At 39.1% G+C, this 15,505-nt stretch overlaps 4 protein-coding genes across 4 annotated transcripts; 2 read left to right on the top strand and 2 right to left on the bottom strand.

Moving 5' to 3' along the window:
- Positions 1-1,495: 1,495 nt before the first annotated feature.
- On the bottom strand, positions 1,496-2,452 carry LOC306742127 (olfactory receptor 52B2-like; the record flags this gene model as incomplete). The annotated part of the gene is made up of 1 exon (XM_079224467.1): positions 1,496-2,452. The coding sequence occupies one exon, from the start codon at positions 2,450-2,452 to the stop codon at positions 1,496-1,498; it is 957 nt and encodes a 318-aa protein (XP_079080593.1).
- A 3,839-nt stretch (positions 2,453-6,291) lies between these two features.
- On the top strand, positions 6,292-7,215 carry LOC306742686 (olfactory receptor 52N4-like; the record flags this gene model as incomplete). Its single annotated transcript, XM_079225092.1, has 1 exon — positions 6,292-7,215. The coding sequence occupies one exon, from the start codon at positions 6,292-6,294 to the stop codon at positions 7,213-7,215; it is 924 nt and encodes a 307-aa protein (XP_079081218.1).
- A 2,331-nt stretch (positions 7,216-9,546) lies between these two features.
- chrna10a (cholinergic receptor, nicotinic, alpha 10a) lies at positions 9,547-12,804 on the bottom strand (the record flags this gene model as incomplete). The annotated part of the gene is made up of 5 exons (XM_079225142.1): positions 12,738-12,804; positions 11,719-11,864; positions 11,424-11,578; positions 10,342-10,874; positions 9,547-10,247 (listed from the first exon to the last, which is right to left on the bottom strand). The coding sequence occupies exons 1-5, from the start codon at positions 12,796-12,798 to the stop codon at positions 9,547-9,549; spliced, it is 1,596 nt and encodes a 531-aa protein (XP_079081268.1). The 5' UTR covers positions 12,799-12,804.
- Positions 12,805-13,760: 956 nt separating this feature from the next.
- LOC306742347 (post-GPI attachment to proteins factor 2-like) lies at positions 13,761-15,203 on the top strand (the record flags this gene model as incomplete). The annotated part of the gene is made up of 5 exons (XM_079224716.1): positions 13,761-13,928; positions 14,010-14,259; positions 14,634-14,740; positions 14,847-14,955; positions 15,073-15,203. The coding sequence occupies 5 exons, from the start codon at positions 13,761-13,763 to the stop codon at positions 15,201-15,203; spliced, it is 765 nt and encodes a 254-aa protein (XP_079080842.1).
- Between the last annotated feature and the right edge of the window lie 302 nt (positions 15,204-15,505).

The raw sequence follows: 15,505 nt of genomic DNA, 5'->3' as shown, positions 1-15,505 counted from the left end.
TTTCATAGGCTTAAATTGAAAATTATATTTGGACACATTTTGATAAACTATGGAACAACATGACATATGTTTTAGAATGATTTGTTATTGTTTATTATTTATTAATGGGCCACACAGCAAACTATTGTAAACTCTGGAATAATTACAGTGTGATAAATGGAGGTAAAATGATTTGCAGACAAATGAAGTGCATGGCAATTAAATACATATGTGAACTCTTCTCGAGAGCAAACAACATGCTCTAAAGAAATATTTCAGAGCTGAAAAGATCCATCATTATTTTGATTAATTTCCACAGTCTTTCTCTCACATTTTAGCTCCTGTCATCGTATTCCTCATCATTTATTGCAATGACATGCAGTAAAACTCTCCAGAAGAGAAATCACCTCCGCTGTTTCATGTGATTTGGAGTATTTTTTTAAAGGCTGATAATGCTCATAAACATATCTTAACGTGAACATTAGAAAATCAACCATTCACAAAGCATGTAATCCTCAAATGGATAAAAGGATATGTAAAGAATATATGACGTCATTTTGTCTAAAGACTCATTTGGCTTAGAGGATTAAGTTGTACTGGATTTTGAAGTAAATATTAGGATGAATGTAAAATATGTAATATGAAAGCCCAAAGCTGGTTCCAGCTTTGTTGAAAGTTTTCATAAAATTATGAAAAAACATGAAATTGTTTTAGATTGATTTGGTTTTATTAATCAACCACACATCAAACATCTGTACATCTTGAATATATTTTGAACTCATAATTACAATGTGATTAATGGATGTAAAATGATGACAAGTAAGTAAACATGTGAACACTTCTTTACAGCAAACAATATTTAAACATACAATAAAATGTGAACATGATGAGAACAAATGAAGAACAGACTAAATGCCTGAGACAGTTTTACAAAAGGCTTTGAATTAAAATGTAGTACTGATGAATTAAGTATTTCCTGTTAAACGATGTGCAGTATGAGACAAATATCTCCATTGTATTTAGACAACACAAGTGCTATACACCCCAATAGATACATAAAAGAAAATATCGCAATAAAATGTTTTTTTTCAAACTTGTAACAACAAGAAAAAGTCAGGGAGCATACCTGTGTGATTGCAGAAAGATGCTCATATCTTCATCAGTTTTAGCATTATCACACGCAATGACAATGTGCTCCAATCCCAACACTGTCAAAGCTTGACTCTGCATCATTGACAGGTGAAAATAGATTCCCCACCTTTCACAAAACTGTTTCACTGTATTGATGAAAAAATATTTTATCAAAAATATCCAGAGTAAAACGTCCTGTCCTACGGTAGAACATGTAATTTCCATATAGAAGCAGGGTTTCCACAAGAAAAAAAGGCTCTTGCATTTGTTACTGTTTCATGCATAGCTGATATTGTTTACATTATCAGAGAGACTACCTGATTTCACAGGAGATGACAGTGTTATGAATTTCTTTGCTGCTCAATAAGACAAAATGTCAGTGCTGTTAACCCACTTGTGTAAACATTTTGAGTGGCACTCTGTTTTTTAAGACTGTCAGAAGAGTGTTGCGTATTTCACTTGTATACAGCCCATATACAATTGGATTCAGAAGCGGAGGTACAAGAAATATCAGCATGCCCATTATCTTTTGCAAGTCAGCTGAAACATTTCTGAACCTATGAGATAAAATTGTGAAAGTTCCCACAATCTCAAATATGATTAATATGAGCAACTGAGCAACACATGTGTTGACAGCTTTTGTTTTTGCTTCAGACCTCCTTGTCACCACACATGCGATCAGAATCTTCACGTAGGAAAATGCCTGGATAGACACACTCACGGCTTGCATGACAGCCGTGTTAAATAGTCCTATGATATTATTGACCGCTGTGTTTCCGCACGTGAGCTTTAGAAGAGATGGGTTGTCACAGAACACATTCATAATCACAAATTTACACCTGGGAAGCCTTGTCTGTAAAGAGAACAATGATACAATCAAGACAAAGTCAAGACCCCAAACTAGAGAGATAATACAAATGACAACTCTGGGGGTCATGACGGAGCTGTAGCGTAACGGCATGCAGATGGCGGCATAACGATCAAAAGACATTGCTGCAAGAATAAACAGAATTCCGCCACCATACATGTGGAGCAAGAACGCTTGTATAACACAGAGAGGATAGTACACCTGGTTTGTCTCTGTCACGATGTCTGAAAGCACCTTTGGTAACATTGCAGTTATGCCTATCAAGTCATTGAGGGGAAGACTAAACAGGATGAAATACATGGGCTTGTGAAGGTTCCTCTTCAGAATGATCAAACTCATCAAGGTCAGGTTGCAGAAAATGCTAAAGAAATAAATCACAATGCCAAATAAAAATATGGGATACTTTCCTCCAGGTGGAATAACAAATGTGTCGAGGGTTAACTCAGAGCTGAACCAAAAAGATTTGTTCTCCATTGTTTTCGCCTGTAGGTTAATAAGAAATAAATGGAGGAAATATCATCGTCGGGAAATTGCATCTAAAGCAGTCACAATGAACTGTTGAGAAGTACTCTGCCCATCCTGCTTTATTTCATGTTTCCAGAGCCATAACTTGTTTACATCACTTGTACCTCTGGGATTGTCTTCGGCTTTCCAATACTGAAGACAGCACTTCTGTAGAAATATTGACCAGAGGTGTGTCTAAAGAGGTGACTTTGGCCTACGCACATCCCCCTCGGCTCATCCAGGGCCTGTAGGTGGTGGCAGAAAACGCACTGGCACAAAAAAGTCAACTTTCGTAAAGAAAAACAAACTTGAAACCCAACATTTTTATTAAATCCTCTTAGTTTGTTCCTCAGAAATAATGTGTAAATTACTATGATAAAAACTTTTTTTTTATATATATATATTAATTTTATGGCCAAATAAATTAAATATATATATATATATATATATATATATATATATATATATATATATATATATATATATATGTGTGTGTGTATACTGTATATATGGGTCTTCAAATGTCTTAAAAACAAAGAAGTTATGGTACTATAGCAGAAATAAATTAAGTTATGCATTGTTGTGACTAGTCGATGGTGTTAAAGGCGTTACTAGAGCTGCCCTCAAATTACAAATAAAATGGCATAGATAAAACCAAAAAAGAATAATTGATGACTAGCAAGTCCATAAGAACACAGAGAACTGTATTATTTCATACAGCAGTTGTATATGATGTGAGAATCTTCAGAAAGCCGGAGCTGAAGCTGATTTTATGACCAACTGCATTCAAACAGAGAGAGAATCAGATAAATATCAGCAGTAGAAACAAAAATAGAGGAAGAGGAGTGCAAATGTGTGATGAGGTTTCCTCCATGTTCTAAAGGTCTAAAATAAAGACATGATGAGTGAATGTTTTGGTTACAGTACTGCTCGGAAGGCCTGGCATCTGACCATCTTACTCTAAACCTATAACCCCATAACCTATATTATTCCATATATTCCATATATACCATATACTATATTATTACCATATTCCCATAACCTTGAACATGTGATCTTTTCAAACTCAACCTTCTTCCGCAATATTACGTAACTATGATATACTACAAATTACATCAGCTCGATGCCTCATTACTTTGTCAAAACACATTTATTAATGAGCCCCATTGAGACATAGTTAAAAGAGGTATTAATAACTGTCTCACATCGTAATTAATCCCTGGAGAATTAGGAATTCATTGTGGTTCTCTGATGAAGGATGTTGTTTAATAACACCTATGGGAGGCTGTAGCGTGTGAGGCTGCATGTGACATACAACCTGCACACATTTGATTCCTTAACTTTAATCTCTACTTTAAGCATGCTAATTTGGAAAAATATTGGAGCAGATTAAGTTCACAGTTAGGGTTAAAGTATCAAAACATAGTCTTTGCTTTGTTTTCTCACTATTAAACTGCAATGTGTTATTAACAAATCCATAGTTTGAATATATTTGACCAAGGGCTCAATACATAAAAAATGCATCACATATTATACAGCATTTTTGTATGTGTTTATAAGTCCCAGAAGAAATATACTAATTGAAACCATGCATTGAAGTGGTCACATCAGACCTTTGGGAACAAGGACCTTGTTCGTGCACACAAACAAGCTGTTTGGACATTAGGACACGATGAAAAGACTAATCGTTCACCCAAGAGAAATGGACACGATGGACCCTTGAGCTTCCACCGTCATCATAATTGATTTGACCCTCTTTTTAAGTTCAGTGATTATTTGTTTTGCCTTACAGCAAAATGCACAGTATGAATCTGCAATCTGTGGCCTTTCTTTGTAGCGTTTGCACATTCTTTTGGGGTTCCCACTATCAGGTCAGGTCAACTTTAACTTGTCCCGTAGATTTGCTTATACATATTGATCCGTATACATATTGATCCACAGCCATTTTTCTCTGCTACCATTACTGAATCCTCTGTTTGTAACATAGTTAAAATTAATTTGATTTGACAAATTAGAAGCCTTTCAATTAGTTCCTCAATTAATGTCAACTGTGATGTGCACTGATTAAAATTAAGATTTAGATTCAATTGTATTGTATTGTCATTGCACGGAGTACAGGTAGAGAAAGACTGTCAAACATGCCTTTCATTTTAAACCCAGTTTTGCAGACATGTAATTGCATCACAGTTTATTGAAGTTGAGTCATGAAGTAATTTCAAGTACTTGTTGGGTTTGACTAGTGACAAGTATTGAAAAAAAAATACAGGAAGAGAGGTTGATGACCTCTGACCTCTGGGCCTTTTGGAAACTTCCTTTACCAATTTTAAAACTTTGGCCCAAATTCCCTACAAGCTCCCACTCTTTGGCGGAGTGAACTCTGTCCCAGTTCAGATTTTTTGAAGAGGGTGGTTTTATGAGGTACTTATACATATTCTGTGTATTGGTGACTGTCGGCATTCCCCCGTCTTGGAGAAGCAGACAGGAGTTACCTCACAGGAGCAGAGTAATCTGTGAACGTCTCAGCAAAATATATTTTAGCCACCTCAAAGAAAAGCCCTCAAAAAATGACTGTTTTCTGCTCTTGTCAAAGTGTCCCGTTTTTTTAGCCTTTGTTTTCATTGGCTCAAAAAACGCTGACTATGGATGAGTACCTCATAAAACCCTACTTCAAAAGACCCCAATTATCCCTTTAAGGTGCCGAGTGTAAATACAGCGGCAAGCACGGGACGAACGTCTCTATCTCCAGCGGAAAGAGGAACTGATTTAACTTTTCAAAACCATGGTTTCTGACAGCATATTTCGGAAGCCACAACCAAGCCTGTGGATAAAACTAAAACTTCCAAGCTTCTTCTTCTGGTTTTAACTCTGATGTTCATGATCTGCTTGGCCATCAGTCTCTGTAAATATACAACACTTCAATCAAGACAAGGGTATATTTGATCCTAAATCAAATGTAACCTTTAAGTTGTTAACATCTGTTTGACAATATTTGATGTCTGTCTGTCTTAGTTTGAGCAGTTTACAAGTTAATGTTTGAATGGGTAGAACTACATTTATACGGAACGTGTTCATGACAAACACAAAGGGATGACACTTGATATGGCAGACCCTCCACTCGAAGCAGGTAGTTGAGAGTGTCGTGGCCCATTTGGAATTGGGCTTCTGTGTCTAAACAAGCCAAAGTAAAACTCAAACTTAAGATTCACGACCACGATGAGAGCTTTACCTTTGTTAGATAAAAAACTGGCGCTCTGGTGGTAAGGACAGTGACATCACTCACGCTGAATATAAAATAGATCAAGATCTGGCCACTGAGTTGTGACTCTCACCTCCACATGCAGGAAGTTAGGTTTTGTTGAGCATTAAAGCTCTGCATCATTGTGGTGTAACATTTAGTGTCACTTCAATGTACAACAAGGGACAAATGTATCCTTAATTTTGTATTCATAATGTAATTGTCTCGACCATCACGGAACACATTTGTGCTCAGTATTTCTGCAGGAGGAGACTGAAATTAATTGTCAAAGAAGTAAGTATTATCTTTAAACACAAAGTATTAATTATTTAATTATTTAATGCTTTTCTTGTATTGTCATTAGTTGAGAAGTTGTAGGTATTTAATGTATTATTTATATTGTGCTTTCTTTCACTTTGTCTTATTGAGTTTAAGAATTAATGCAATGTGCAATTAATAACAAATTGGTGCCTAATATGCTACTCAAAATGTTTGCTGATATATTTGTTGTTCCACCCGTCACTACGAAAGCTTCTGACAAAGCTCTTCTCTGTATTTCATCAGATCAAACGGAATGGAAAGCAACATGACAAGTGATATCCTAAAGGTCCAAGGCTTCGACATATCCCCAAAGTTCATGTACCCTCTGTTTTTCTTACTGCTGTTTGTCTACTTTACCCTGCTTTGCTCGAACATTGGGCTCCTGGTGCTGATCATCACTGAGAAGAGTTTGCACAAGCCCATGTACATTCTTTTCTGTAACCTTTCCGTCAATGATCTCATAGGTAACACAGTCCTACTGCCTCCGCTGATGGCTCACATCATTTCAACAGAGCGGTTAATCACTTACAACCAGTGTGTGGTTCAAGCCTTTTACAGCCACACGTTTGGATCCGCCTCACATATGATTCTCATCATTATGGCGATCGACAGATACGTGGCGATATGCCACCCCTTGAGGTACAGCTCCATTATGACTACCAAAGCTGTGGTTGTGCTGTCAGCGGCTGCATGGGTGGTGTCACTATTGCTGGTGTCTGTCTTGATCGGTCTCACAGTGAGGCTGTCCCGCTGTAGGTCGGTTATACAAAATGCTTACTGTGACAACGCGTCACTGTTTAAGCTCTCCTGCGAGAATGTGTCCATCAACAACATCTATGGACTCTTTTTCACTGTTTTGCTGTTCAGTTGCTCAATGGGAGGTATAGCTGTGACCTATTTCAGAATAGCTGTCATCTGCTGGATCAAGAAAAACAAAGAGTTGAATAACAGAGCACTTCAAACCTGTACCAGCCACCTTGTTCTTTATCTTATTATGCTCTGGTCGGGGTTCTTAACAATTATATTGCATCGTTTTCCAAATTACCCGGATTTAAGGAAAATTGCCTACATTTTATTTCATGTGGTGCCTGCTAATTTAAATCCAATCATTTATGGAATGCAATCAAGATCATTACGTGATAAAATTATCCAAATGCTGCAAAGAAAAGTGACCTGATACTTTCTCTTATCTCTTCATACTTTGTGACTTTGAACATAGAGACACATAACACATAACACATAACCCCTGTTTCATTTGATTTTTTTTTTTATTTAAGTTGCAAATCTTTCTGCATATACTCTTTTATTTATTTATTATAGTCATTGTCTTCTGTTACCAAATTCAATGTGGTTTATGAATACATTTGTGCTATTTGCAAGTTTATTATAAACAATAGACAATAGAATGAGGATCGAATGGCCCCCTGTGTGCTCGACCCTAGTGACGAGCTCTCTTGTGTCTTAATGCTAGAATAGCATGAAAATCACTATAATCACAATTTCCTTTGGCCTTGCCTCAACGGTTCCTCTAATAAGGAGTATCATGATAAGATTAGTGTGTAGTTGTGTATTTGTTTTTACAGAGACGCAGGAATAATAGCAATGTTTCATGTAGTGTACACATTTTAAACAGACTTTGATTGAAATCAACTCAAATAAGATGACAATACAGTGTCACTACATTACAACAATGAAATACATAAATAAAACATGACTTTTTGTGTATATAATATTATGCTTACAATTATTTTAGCCAACCCAAAACACATAGCCTACATAAACCCACATACATACTCAACATTTCCCAAATTAACAGCTGTTTGTTTTTTGAGGTGTTTGAGGTAACTTTTTTAACTTGATTTAACTTTTCTCATTTGATGGCAAAATCCTAAAGTGAAATACTGAATCAAACCTGAAATGCTTTTCTTGTCTTTCATTTTATGTCAAGAGGTTGTATGATGATCTCTTGATGAAAGGTCAACCAGAGGTCTCAACAGTTCTTGTGGTCTTTTTTTTTTTTAAATCAACACTGATTCATAGCACAGTTGTGCTGATTAAGCCTTTTACTTTCATTTTGGGTTAAGATTAATGAGTCATGGCCTGCTTTGTGACAGAAAGACAAAGGATAATACACACACGAAGAGAGGATCAAATGGTGATGATCCAGGGGATTTAATAAAGAATCTGTGTGAGCTGCTGTTTTCTCTTGTTCTGGTTTGATATACAGAATGCCTGGTTGTATCGCTTGATTTATTGACTCTTCTGTAAAGTTGAATGATTCTCTTTCTTTCACTGATTCATGTCATAAGAGTACAATTACATAAGAAAGTACTTCTTCTTTTCCACCCCTCCTTAAGTCTATCACAGTATATTACATATTATGCAAATTGAAACAATTGAAACAATTACTACCTCTCAAGCTAATGTGTGATTTGTGTTGTTTTTTTTTTCAAAATAATTATTGGGTTTTAGAACTGCACCTTTTACACTACTATTCAGATACAATATCCATAACAGAGATTTTTTTTAAAGTTACAAATTGAAACGTGTGCAGCAATGGATAGCATATTTCTTTGTCACTGCTTTGGGTTGCATCTTTGAATCTGTTGCTGTATTGTTTCAGACACAAGGAAATAGTGTCTTAATGAAACTAATTCACATGTTATCTATTTAAAATAAAACACAATTGTCAAAAAAGAAATTAATTTACTAACTGACTTTTTGTTGACTGAGAATTTCTTGGCTGAGCCGAGTAACTTTCACACAGTATTGGGGCAAAAGTTGGGGAGTGTAAGGGGCCGTTCACACCAGACGCGACTCTCAAAAACGCGTCGCTAGCAAAACCATTGTTTCCCTATGGTACGGCGCGTCTTTCATGCGCGCTTTTTAAATGCTGCGCGCCGCGTTTTTCTAGCGTTTTTTCGGCGCGCTTAAAAGTTGAAATATTCTCAACTTTTCGGCGCTTTGCGCGGAGTCGCACAGCTCATCAATGTCACACTCGGCCAAGGCAGCCAATCGGATGAAGCAAGAGGCGGGCTTTATTACTTGACCACTTCCTTCCTGTTTTCGTGTGGTATGAACTCCGACAAGGTATTAATATTAGCGATCTTTAACTACCGCCTGGCAGTTAAAGATCGCCCGGCTACCGCCCGGCAGAAAGATCCAGGCGGTAACCGGGCAAAAATCACCCGGCTACCGCCCGGCAGTTAATTATCACCCGGTTGTTTTTTGTTTTTTGGCTGGTGCGTTTTTGCCAAGGCGTTTTTGAAGCGGCTGCGCTTTTAAAAGTCGCGTCGGGTGTGAACGGCCCCTAAGCTGTCAACAAGAAAACCAATGAACAACACTTGTATTAAATATTTCATTCTAATGGTTAGGACTGCAGTCAGGTGGGTGATGATAGCCTCCAGAATAGACCATTACTTCTTAGACCATAGGAAAAAGTGTAATCTAAATGTTATTTAAATTATAAAGTAATACTGTCATTGAGAGCAGCTTCTCAGATCTGCTGTTAGATGGCTTTGCCCATGATGAGAAGGCTCATGAAAAACACCATGATGAAAAATATCCACATGAAGAAGCGATCTAAAACTTTAGCTACTTTCTTCCACTCCCCAGTCCTTTTCTGTGTCGCCCTCTGGTCTCTGTAACAGTTGGCTATGTACTCAATGTTACGCAGTAGCTGCCTCTCGTTGCTTTGGCTGTTGCAGGAAACCTCTCTGTCTCTTCTCTCCCCATCGCTCACACCTCCCTTTCTGCATCTCCTCGGATCCCCTGCCTCTCCACAGTCCATACTCATGAACAGGCCATTTTTCCAAGCGCTGTAGTTGTTGGTGGGGTTCTTCCCAATGGAGCCTATCGGACTCTTCACCTGATCCATGTCTTCCCTCTCCTCGGCGTTCAAGGAGCCCACTGTCTCTGGTCCTCTCTCCATTTTGAAGACACAGTCATCTCTGCCTGGTCCTGCCTGACCATTCATGCTGCAGCTGTTGTTCTTTACTGGTGGAGGCTCCTGATTCTCCGGCTGCGGTGACAAACAGTTCTCCCCGACTTCGTAGACAAAACACATTCTGGCCATGTACTGCAGAATGACTTTCTTGGCCCACTTGGGAACAGGCTTGGCATCCGGACCACAGTGGTGTATGTTCATGATGAAGATGGTCAGGGCGGTTGAGGCCGTGATCATGGTCATCGTTGCAATGTAATACTTTCCTGTGGAAGCAAAGGAGAGAGGGAAATCAACATAGAGTTGCAACTCGCAGTCGTGAGACAATTTTTGGATTTGACCCATTTGTATGGCCCATACCAATAAGTGGCACATTTTCAGAGGGTGGCATGATCTCTGCAACCAACAGCTGAAAGACAGTGAGTGCCAACATCACGGTGACACCCAAAGACACCTTCTCTCCTGAGTCAGCGGGCAGGTAGAAGCCCAGTGGTGCCAGGAAAGAGATCATCACGCATGGTATGAGCAAGTTGTAGACATAAAAGGACGCTCTCCTATTCAGTTTCAGTGTGTAGGTCACATCAGGGTAAGGGTCAGCGCAGCAGCCATACTGAATGATGTTCTTCTTGGCCGGCATTCCCAACACCTCCCACTCCACATTTTCCACCAGGTCAGCCAGGTCAGCGCTCTCCAAGGCGTTCAGGATGTCCAGCTGGTTACCGTTGTAGGTCCAGGAGCCGTATGTGAACCTGCACTGCTGAGAATCAAAGGGGAAGAAAGACACGTCCACTTTGCAGGAGCTCTTTGTGATAGCAGGGGAATCCCACATAATCTGGCCATCATGCCGGATCACCACATTGGTGTCCATGGAGCCAGTGAAGTGGTTATCAGCACTGAAAAACAAAAAACATGTTCATACCAAGAGTGCATTTATATATGTTGGATAACTTTATGAAATAATTGAGGAGCAGTTGTAATGTCCTGGAAAAGGTAGACAAAGAAACTTGATCAGGATACAAAGGCACAAGTGACCAACTGAGGGAAGAGTCCACACTTTTGGGAGAGTTGTACTCATTCCTCAGAGTTGTCTGCATTTTATATCATTTCCCTAATGCTACGTGTTTGTGTTTACATGTGTTAGCATGTTATTGTACATATAGATGTTATCAGGTTATTTCTAAGTGCTCCCTCGTCAAAAATCTACTTATGCAATACTTCCTTCCTCTACTGTCATAAAAGTCATACCTCTGACTTAAAATGTAAATTTTCCGTAGGTGATTTTTTTTCTCTCAGCATTCTTCTGTATAAAAAGCAGACAGAGGCCTGGAAACTCCTATGAATAATGGCTTCAAGGACTGTTCAGCTTGTGCCTTTTATTCTGACCAAAAGAGGCCACACTGGAATAGTCACTGAATGATTAACTCAATACCAGTCCGACCTACTTGTTATATAGGACTATATCAGGTCTCCATACATAACTACTAGGTATGCGGATGGTATCGAGTCCATCGTAATCATCTTTATTCCATTTGAGGTGTGCATCAACCCACACTTGCCGTATCCATAAATATGCAGTCAAAATTTGGTTTCGCTCATCCTGTAAAACATTAGAAATTATAGAAAATACTTGACAACAGTGGGGGAGGGCAGGTAAAACAGGACTATGATGATCAAGTATAAACAAGGCATTATTGAGTGGGTATCTGCACAGATCTGGTGTGCACCGTGGTGTTTTACCATGTCGATAATTTGTGACAGTGTAATCTGCAGGGTCACATTCAGTATGGTGTTCGTGTCCTCCACTGGCCTCAGCGCACTCGTGTAGTCAGTGAATAAATCACTCAGGAGCTTCTGAGCGTATTTCCCCTGAGCACACCAACAGGCTAAGACAGGGAGAGAAACCATTTACAGTTATATTGCCAAAGAGCACATGTTGTGTATCCGTTAATCGTGCCAAATTACTTATGTTTATATTTATTTAGTCAGGGAAAGTGTTGTCTGCAAAGGATATTCAGGTGTGATAAGTTTTGATCAATCCATTTTCTGGCCAGTGACATTCAGAGTGAATGTGCCAGTGTGGATGCTGTGGAGAATATGTGAATGCATGACAGATGGCAGAAGGGGACAAAGAGGAATGTCATATTGCCATTTTAAACAGCTCTAGAAAGAATTCGGACAAATCTGCCAGCAGTGACTTTCTCTGGTCCCATTGTGTATATGGAGTTAAGCATGTGATGAACGTTCATGTTTATTCTACATTACGTGTTACAAGCTACCAGGAACCCTGATATGAGATGTATGAATAGTTTTAAAATGGAAACACTAGTGTTTTCTAACTGGAGCTTGTCTTCCTGTCAACAATGGATTTGTGCCAGCCAGATGTTAACCCTGAAACGCTGTTTCAATAAAGCCTCTGAGCTGGATACAAAGAAGGTCTGCGGGATTATAATGATAGCAAATCCCTGAACAACTGGTTTTCGGAGTGTAGGCTTGCTTGGAAGAGGAATGGAACTCTGGGAGGAAATTAATCATCCATGCAATTTTACTCTAAAACAATGGCTTTTTAGAGCTCTGCGGATCAGAGTTGATATGTTATGCACATGTTTTTTAAATCATCATCATCTTGGCGGGCACAGCGTTGGACGTTTTCTGTCTGGAATGAACATACAACTGCAATAATCAGTAGACAATACAAAATGCATCATTTTAGAGCACATGGGACATAATACAAATAAATACAATGAATGGAAACTTACTTGGTAAAATACTGACACACAGAAGTAAGCGAAATAAAGTTTGGGTTCTCCGTCGTTTCATCTTGCTGAAACAAATTGGCGAAAAGAGTGTCATTCACTAAAGATCACAAGCAGAGGAGCAGAGCAGCAAATCGGACTGAGAGCCAAAGCAACTGTTTGTGAAGACGCGACGCCTGACACGAGAGAGGGGCGAGAGGCGGGGCAGCACCACGTGTTACCCACACACAATACACGCAGACCGCACTGCAAGTCACACTTACGTATGGATTTGATAGAATACAAATAATACAAAATAAAAAATACAAAAATTGATGATTTGTTTGCTCTCGTGCGGCACCACGGAGAGCTCCCAGTCCCTATAGCAAACAAGTCATATTTGTATTAAAAGCTTATTATTAAGAGACACCTTTTATAGCACAATTAACATGATGGTCTGTGATCTGGGCATCATTTTTGATAGGCTGCGCCGCCCTAACGGAGCATCATCAGCACTCTCCTCCGCTCGCTTTCTCTTCCGGGTGCTGATGGTTTTCATGCACTGGCTGTGGTTTCCTCGCGCTATCTGTCGCACAAGGGCGAGGATGCTGAACCCGCGCGCCTCTGGTCGTCTTTCGGGAGCAATCAAGTGTAATTTATTGGATGCAAAAAGTGTCACAGGAATATAAGATTAGCCGTATGATTCCCTGCTCTCTTTGAGGCACTGCGTGCGATCATGATATCGTGATATCATGCATATTGTAATAGCGCGTGCAATGTGTGGCGGCAGTTATTGGTAAACAGCAAACCTAGTGGAGGTAGGTTGATTCCGTTTTTCTGAATTTAGATGTTCAGTTAATGCATGCATATATGTATCAAAATATCCCCAAATAACTTCGTGAATATATTGACAGCATATACATGAGCACACATTTGTACTAATCTTCATAAATACCTCATATGTAGCCTATTGTATTTGGAGAAAGTGAATCACATGGCCTTTGCAAGATGTTTTGAATGAGGCATTGTCCACTGTTTCAGACCAAGATGCTACAAGGCTCCAGTATCTTGGGGCATGAGAGGCCCCTGGTCATCAGGCTATCATTCAGCACCTTTGTTGTGTGTACTGTGTGCCTACCACTACTTGGACTGATAATCTGCGTCTTCATATCCTCTGTTTTTCATTATGAGGACTCGACTGGTACACATTGCCGGGTAATTTCCTTATTTTGCAAACTGCACCAGCCATGTTTTTGGCTGCTCATGTTGTACTAAATCCTCACTTTGTGTTCCCAGGTCCCTAATTACCTGCCATCCATCAGTGCCTCAATAAGCCTGAGCCCTGAGTGCCACATATGGCGGTTCTGTATCGGACTGCACTCGGCTCCGAGGCTCCTGGTGGCATTTACCTACTTCAAATTTTATAAGACACGTTTTGCCTCGAGGTTCCCGGAGAGTTCACTCAGTTGCTTGAGCCTGGTCTTTTCTGTTTGTGAAAACCTTGGCCTCTTGCTCCTCACATATGTGTCATCAAGTGAAACATTCTGTGAGTAATCCCTGGTTATTATTGGAGAGGTGTCATTCAAACCTCTGCTTTTCCTTTGATTTACATTTTAAATTAACAGAGATTTTGATTTGAATTGCACATGCTTGAATGTATTTGGAGGCTTTGAAATGTTGGTGCTTTTCAATACAGAGTGCAGAAGTTGATTGAAAATTTCAAACTAAGCCTAATTTCTATTCTAAACTGATCTAGTTATACATCGAAGAATTAGTAATACAAAAATATATTTTCACTTGTTTGAAGTACAATATAGCCTTGGGCCACTGATGCATTGACTAAATAAAAGTCTTTTATTTAGAAATGTATTATTACGATGACAAAATGTCCCCCGCTCTTTGTATATTTTTGCTCCTTAGTTGTACATAAGGAAGGCTTTGTGCTCTTCCTGGTCAGTTCCCTTATCTACATGGTGATAACCTGCCGTTTATGGAAGACTATTAAGAAGTATTCATTAAGTCCTGAGGTAAATAATGCCAAATCCCTCACAACAGACTGAAATATCTCATGCCATTTGCAGCAGCTCAACTCATTTCTGCTTTTATGTTTTATTTTTTTCACCTTCCTTACAGGATGCCAAGTCTCACTGTTGGAAAGTGCGCTTCTTACTTCTTAATGTATCCTTCTGTGCTTTCGCCGGATTCTTTTATTGGAAACACAACATGTACTGCGAACCGGGGAGTAAGTCGGCTATTAAGTTTGATCATTTTTATCTCATCTGTAAGGGGAGATCACAGTGCTTAAAGGAAAATGACACCAAATATGTCCCTCATGTAGCTCTCTTTCTTTTTTTCACAGGTTACACTTTATTTGCCCTGTTTGAGTATCTAGTGGTCTTCTCCAACATGGCCTTCCATCTCACAGCAGTGTGGGACTTTAAGAGCCGGGAGGTCATGGTCATTTCAACCTCTGAAGATAAAGACTTCTGACTAGAAACTCAAGGATTAAGTGCTGAATGTACAACTACACAATCACCTGATGTGTACTGCCTTGATACTGCACAATGGGAAGAGAGGGATGAAGGCCTTTTCCACATATCCATGATGACGGCTCTTCAGTCCTTGAAGGGTATAGATGCCAAACAAGCACATGTGCTACTGTATGGTCAATTCAGTGAGCTGTAAGTGCATTGTTTTAGCCTCAGTGTCTCATTCACCTATACAGTACTACGTTTAATGTAATGTTAAATTTCAACTTTTGTACAATGCACAGCAACAAGATGTGGTCTTAC

The sequence above is a fragment of the Taurulus bubalis genome (genome assembly GCF_910589615.1).
Source record: "Taurulus bubalis genome assembly, chromosome: 10".
Classification (NCBI taxonomy): Eukaryota; Metazoa; Chordata; class Actinopteri; order Perciformes; family Cottidae; genus Taurulus; species Taurulus bubalis.
The sequence above is the reverse complement of the archived record's forward strand: the minus strand, read 5'-3'. Positions and strand labels throughout refer to the sequence as shown.